Below are 6,406 nucleotides of genomic sequence, written 5' to 3'. Positions count from 1 at the left end.
GACCTGCACGTGGGCGGGGTCCAGCAGCCCCCCCACCAGGGCCTCCACGCCTACGAATGAGCACACAGGGCACAGCCAGTGAGGACCCACCGTGCCCACTGCCCCCGACGGCGGCCTTTCGAGGGACCCCATGAGTAAACGGGGTGGGGGGCATCACGGGAGACACAAGGAAACCGCGATACCCGGCGAGCCCGCAGCATTCCCGGCGGTGCCCGTGAGCGACTTGAGCGCGAACTCGATGTTCCTCCTGGGAAAGCCCATTTCCATGAGCTGGACCACGACGGGCGCGGCGGGCGCGGGCGGCTGCCTGTGCTTCTTCGCTCTGACGGGGCGGACGTGCCGCACGGGCATGGGCGTCGCGGCCTCGCTGGCGCCGCAGTCCTCAAAGCCCGGGCTGGACGGGTGAGTGGCCTCCACGGCCAGACACTGACACACGGCCAAGGCGGCAGCCTGGGCAAACGAGAGAAGTGCTGGGCGGCCACTTGACATCAGGTGGCAAAGCAGCTTTCGGGCTCCTGCTGCGAACTGCAGGGCAGCAGCGCAGGAACCCAGAGCGGCGCGCGCGCGTTCATCCTGTCAGCGTGAGGCTTTTGCGGTCATTGAAAAACCTGCACAAAGGAACAAAATACTGGGACAGCCACCGCTGGCCGACTGTTGAGTGACAACCGCACTTCGGCGTCTCAATACGTTTGGTGCGGTGGTCCCGTCCATACGCCGGCCGGGTCCGCCGCAGCCTGGTGTCGCCCACAGCCCCCCATCCAAGGGTCAGGCCACCGTCCTGCTGCCCCCACATGGCTGTGGAGGGGGGTGAGGGTCGGCAGGGTGGCTGTGGAAGAGAGTGGCAGCGGAGGGACCCTGAACGGGCCTGGGAGATGGGCGCGGGAGCAGCTGACACGCTGATGCCTGCACGTGCATGTGCAAACCAGCGGATAAAACCGGTTACAGCACAACGCAGTTAAACACGGAGGGAAGGTCTGATGCCCCAGCGACCCCTGCTTGGCACATGCAGAGGGACTGGCCCTGCCCAGTTCCCGCTCTCTCCCCTAAGATAAGCCAGAGACACACGGACGACATGGACCCCCAAACCGATGCCAGATATAAAAAGAGGGAACGAGGGGTACTGGGGAACACGCCGCAATGAGTCACTGGCCACGTGCGCCCTCCTCTCACGGTGCCCGAGACCGGTTAATTTTTAAACTGAGGACACTGTCGAGCCTTTCAGTGTCCAAAGCCAAGAGTTTTGCCGTGAGGCCTGAATAAGTCCCAAGAGACAGGCTTCACCCTAAAAGCTCACATTTCAGAACCGGATTGAGCTAGGGGTTCTGGTTACAGGGTGTTAGGGTGTCCTGGTAAACCTCTGCTGATAATAATTATGCATTCTGGACAAAAAGTTTCTTAAACCTGTTCGATGGCCCTGGGCAACGGCCAAAGCAATTCAAAGTGAACAGGTACAACCTGTGACGAGGGAAGCCAGCGGGCGAGCCGCCGAGAGGCGGCCCCCGACTGCAGCGGGAAGCTGGAAGGCGGGCCCCAGAGCGAAGGAGAAACCGCCAGGGCAGAGACCGCCCTCCAACCTGGTGACGTGCGACGAGCACGTGTAAGATTCTGAAGGACGCAGCAGGAAGCCAGAGGGACGCCTACAGCTACCCAGTGCTGGGGACACAGTGTGAGGTCCAAGTCCAACCAAGTCAGAGGAAGTTGGTCGGGAGGTAGAGGTTTCCACGAGATCCCCCAAAAAGATTGTGACTCCACAGAATCAGACAGCAGGAAGCAGGTAAGGACACGAAAGAGTCTGGAACGAAGCCTCCACAGGCCTGAGGAGAAATGCCTCTTTCTCACGTATCTGTGAGAAAGAGATCCCACATTCTCCAGAGGAGGCTGACAGAGCCCAGAACCAACACAACGTGACACCCGCAACATGGGAACACCGTCAAGGCCACTAGCTGTGAGAGGAGGCGGAACCGACACCGACTGTAATCAGGGGCCCTGCACCTCCTCCCCCCCACGCCCCTTTCCTGCCTCGTCCCTTTGCGCCCCACCTTTCCTAGCTCACTCGGGACAACGGTCAGCCTTTCAGTCGCCAGCCAGAGGCAGCTGCCTCCTCACTCTGGACTTTTTTAAGTGCTGGGCGGCCACTTGACATCAGGTGGCAAACCAGCTTTTGGGCTCCTGCTGTGAACCGAGCACTTGAGGTTTTGTTTGGCCTTTTTTAACCAGAATTTTTATGTATTACATGCAAGAAAGATTTTTAAAAGTATCAAGTCCTCCACGTTTCAGGCCTTGAGAGTTCCCGCCGCTCCTGGACCTCTTCTACGGGCTGTGCCCCCGGCCCTGGCCCCGAGCTGCTGGGGCGGCGCAGCGGGTGAGGGCTGAGGGTCCGAGGAGGGGACAGGCCGAGTGACACGAGCAGGCCAGCCTTCCCAGGGACGCCGAGCTCCTCCGAGGGTGACGTTTCCTGGGAAAATTCTTCCCGGGATATTCGAGCATTCAACTGATGCTGAATCGGGTCAATTTTTGTCAAATAATTCACACAAATTCAGAATAGGACTAAACTTCAATCCCTTCATTCTCTCACCGGTATCATGATGTCTGACGACAAACATGGTTAAATCCTAAAGCAGTCGTAACAATTTTGAGATGCCACTTAAAATTCAGAACATACCCTTAAGAAATACACATCTAGAAAAACCTGCTCGCGCGCACTCACGCACACACCACCCTGCCAGGGATGCTGCGTGTACCTCAAGCTCCTGTTTGTCAAATATGGCCTTCACCGGGGACGGCTGGGTGGCCGAGGCCAGCAGCTGCTGCAAGAGGATCATTGGAGGCTGTGGCCCTTCAGGAGACATGTCCCCCAGGTCAGGGGATGTGGCTGCTCCATCATCTGGATTTAAAAACAAAACACACGACATGGTATTTTCAACCATAGGCCTCTCTTGTATTACAGATAACGCGCTAAGCGTGTTAAACCGAGTACGATCTCTATCTAGCCCACCCAGCGCTAGACAACTAACGCCTTCGAGGCTCAGCTACCGGAGAGATGAGCAGCCTCCAGAGAAGCTTTACCTTCCTGCTGCTCGGCCTCTGTCCTTCATTACTCATCTGTCCCTTTGGAGCCAACCAGAGCCACCTCCCAGAGCCTTCGTGCCTTCGCTTTCTTGGTGCGCAGCCATTGCTCAGACAGCCCCTCTAGGGACAGGCCCTCTAGGGACAGACACCCCCTTGTGTATTTCTAGCCCTGGCTCTCCCTGCTGACCCTCATTCAGACCATGAACTGACAGCCATTCCAAATTCGGGTGCGGCGGTCAGCACTTCCTCTCTGCCCCAGGCCTGCTGGCACCCACCGCCTGGGGCCTACACAGTCCTGTATGCCATTGGAGTTGGCTGTTCGGTTTGGTGACAGTTTCAACTAATCCTCCCATATCCAGGAACCGGAAATCCTGCTCTTGAAGGATCAGAGAGTAAACAGGGTGTGTGTGTGTGTACGGCCTCAAATGCCATCAAATGGTTGTACCAACTGAAAGCCCCACTCGCGACGTATTAGAGCTGGGCCACGTTCTGGGCATCGAACCACCTGAGGGTCTCGTGAAGTGCAGACCCCCGCTTCTTGGGTCTCGGGCGCGGCCTGAGAGTCTGCAGCCCTAACACGTCCCTGTGTGCTGACGTGCTGCTGGCCCATGGGCTGCTCTCTACGCAGGGAGCGGGACAGTGGCGTCCCCTCCCTGCCTATCAGACGCCCTGTCTCTGCCAATTACTGGCCAGGCTGCAATCTTGCTGCCACATTTAGGAGCCATCTCTATGTTCCCGTTCATGGGCTGCCTGCTTGTGTCCCTGGCCTGCTTTCTACTACAGTATGCTTGCTGCCACATTTAGGAGCCATCTCTATGTTCCCTTTCCTGGCCTGCTTTCTACTACAGTATCTGTCTTTCTCACAGACCGACATGTGCTTCCTTGGGAGGGTACCTGTGTGTGCAGCTGTGGCCTCCTGAACAGCTGGCTGGGACAGGATCTGCCTGAGCTGGTCTTGATGGGACAGCAGCGCACGGCCCGCCTTCAGGATATACAGCTTCAGCTGTTGGCACCTCAGCAGGCCCAGGTCCACCTGTCCTGTGGAAGAAAAGGACTCAGCTCCCTGTGCCGCAGGGCCGCTGCTGAAAGCGGCACGGACAGCCCCGCCCTGTGCCAAAGATGTTCAGTGAGGAAGGCCTAGACCTTCCTTGAGCAAGGCCGGTGCTTCCAGGCTCACTTCCCCGGCCTCCCCTGCCTGCTCCCCACGCACCCACCTCCATAAGCCAGTTCGACACTGAGCTGTGTTAGCTGTTCCTAGCATAATCAAACGTTTTCCAAATTGCTGAAATCCTAACCAGATACCTCCGTCACAAACAAAAGACTTTCCCCTTGTTTGCCAAGACTCCTCTTGACACAAGGGGTCAGATGCTCAGCACAGCTCTAACTCTCCAGGGTGGCAGCCCGCCCTAGAGTCTGGTCGGATGACCGCGGCGATGCCTGTGGGGGGCTGAGGAGCGGGCTAGAGAAGCTGCCACAGAGACGGGGCTGGAGTGCGGTCGTCACAGTAGTGATCCCGAGCACAACACGCTGGGGGCCACGGAAGGCGCCGTGGCGGCAGGGGATGGAAGCGGCTACCTGAGACAGGTTCGCGCGCTACGCCCAGAGACACTGCCTGAGGGACAAGGCTGGCCACACCAGCCAACCTTCGTATTTCGCTCTGTCACCACGCCCAAGGTTCCGCACCCACCATAACTCAGCAATGGCCAACTCATCTGACCCCAAAGACCAGCGGTGACAGGAACAAAATAACAAACACTATCTAAGCCATACCAGTTCATCGGTAGCTGTTTCATCTCGAAGCCTCATCCACTAACCTGCAAATCCCTGCTTAGGTGACTTCTTTATCTTGTGTTTTTCCAATCTGCTTCCAGCGAGGTTCACCAACTGCGCCCAGACTGAGAGCATGGGCTCTGCGAAGGGCAAGTTCGCGATGCTGAACGGCACGGCAGGGAGCTGAGAGAGAGCACAGAAAGCTTCGAATGCACCCAATGCCAGAAAAAAAGATGTTCTGAAAGCTATCTTAACCAAGAGGCTTAAGTCTGTAATACCTCATACACCCGGGTCTTTTTACAGCTGAGAAAAGTAATTTCAAAAGGTGACATTCAAGGAAAGATAGAAATTTAACTGTATAAGAAATATAACCTAAATCAATTTTTTCTTTATGAACGTCTCAACAATTGTATCAGGGTGGTGGTTACGATTTTCTTAAGTATTTCCTATGCATTTCAAATTTTCTCCAACACATATATGTTTTTAAACAACCGAAAGCAGTGTTTTATAGAAAAATATAGTCAGACTACAACTTAAGTTACGTTGAGATAATATAAATCAGTCGCTGTCCCTATGCATGCCTAATTTTCAAATTTAGGATCACAGTAGCTGCCATGCCAATCAACACAATTACAAAGCATTTACCATATGATGGTCATTTTTTAAAGAAATCGCTTCTGGGTTTTTTAAAAGTTGAGTTGTTCGACAAAAACTAAACTTCTAAATTCACGCTTTAAGGTGATTAACGATAAAGAGGCTGCGGCCTCACAACGCCTTCTTCACTGCACCGCAGCGTCACGTCTTTCGAGGCTACACAAAGTGAACCCGGCAGGCGGCGATGGCCGTGCTGAGGCTGGCCAGCTTCCTGGACGCAAGAGCCACCTGCGGGGCATCCCCGCCAGTGCTGACGCTGTACCCCATCCTAGCACACAGCCCTCTACCTCATGTTTTGGCACTGGCCCAAGGCCACCTACCGGTTTCAGCTGATTCAACGGGCAAATACGACACGTGCGCATGTCCGCGAACTGCACGGTGATTCTGCCCTTCGGGGTGATACGCGTCACGGTGCCTTCCCCGAACTCGTCGTGTGTGACCTGGCCACCAAGGCGCAGGCGGCCGTCGATACCTCCGATGACCGCCAGGACCGCCATGAGGCCGCCCACGTCCGGGTCCCCAGAGTCGGGCAGGCCGTCATCCAACAGGGCCTAGGGCACAGAGACCGGGCTGTGGCCGAGTGCCCGGCAGTTGGCACGCTTGGTCATCACCAAGCGTTGTCCGGGTGCCTGGGGCAAACCGCAGCATTTGAAAGCACAGGCACCCACCCCGCACGCATGGCCCCCGCAGCTGCGGGCGGCGGCGCGCAGCCGGGCATTGATGTGCGCGCTCACGAGCCCGCGCCACTGGCCCAGCCGGTGCAGTGCGCGCAGCAGGGCCACCGTCTCCTCCGCCAGCGTGCTGCTGTGTGTGGCCGTCAGGGACGCCTGCGGCCGGGCCCGCCGCCTCGCCACAGGGTCTGCAAGACAGGACGGGGGCGCTGCCGGGCCTGCTCGCGAGCAGGGGTGCCGGA

General features: G+C 57.1%; 1 protein-coding gene across 1 annotated transcript in view; it reads right to left on the bottom strand.

Moving 5' to 3' along the window:
* LOC102887399 (E3 ubiquitin-protein ligase HERC2) overlaps window positions 1–6,406 on the bottom strand; it is a 114,318-nt gene that overhangs the window by 48,716 nt on the left and 59,196 nt on the right. The window contains exons 39-45 of the mRNA XM_025043506.1: window positions 6,162–6,395; window positions 5,814–6,044; window positions 4,884–5,022; window positions 3,964–4,107; window positions 2,742–2,884; window positions 183–450; window positions 4–50 (exon numbers count right to left, since the gene is read on the bottom strand). Of these exons, the coding sequence (XP_024899274.1) occupies window positions 4–50; window positions 183–450; window positions 2,742–2,884; window positions 3,964–4,107; window positions 4,884–5,022; window positions 5,814–6,044; window positions 6,162–6,395 (1,206 nt within the window). The remainder of the gene's footprint in view (window positions 1–3; window positions 51–182; window positions 451–2,741; window positions 2,885–3,963; window positions 4,108–4,883; window positions 5,023–5,813; window positions 6,045–6,161; window positions 6,396–6,406) is intronic.

The sequence above is a fragment of the Pteropus alecto genome, unplaced genomic scaffold, assembly GCF_000325575.1.
Source record: "Pteropus alecto unplaced genomic scaffold, ASM32557v1 scaffold102, whole genome shotgun sequence".
Lineage (NCBI taxonomy): Eukaryota > Metazoa > Chordata > Mammalia > Chiroptera > Pteropodidae > Pteropus > Pteropus alecto.
Note: the sequence above shows the minus strand (reverse complement) of the source record. Positions and strands in the feature narration are given on the sequence as shown.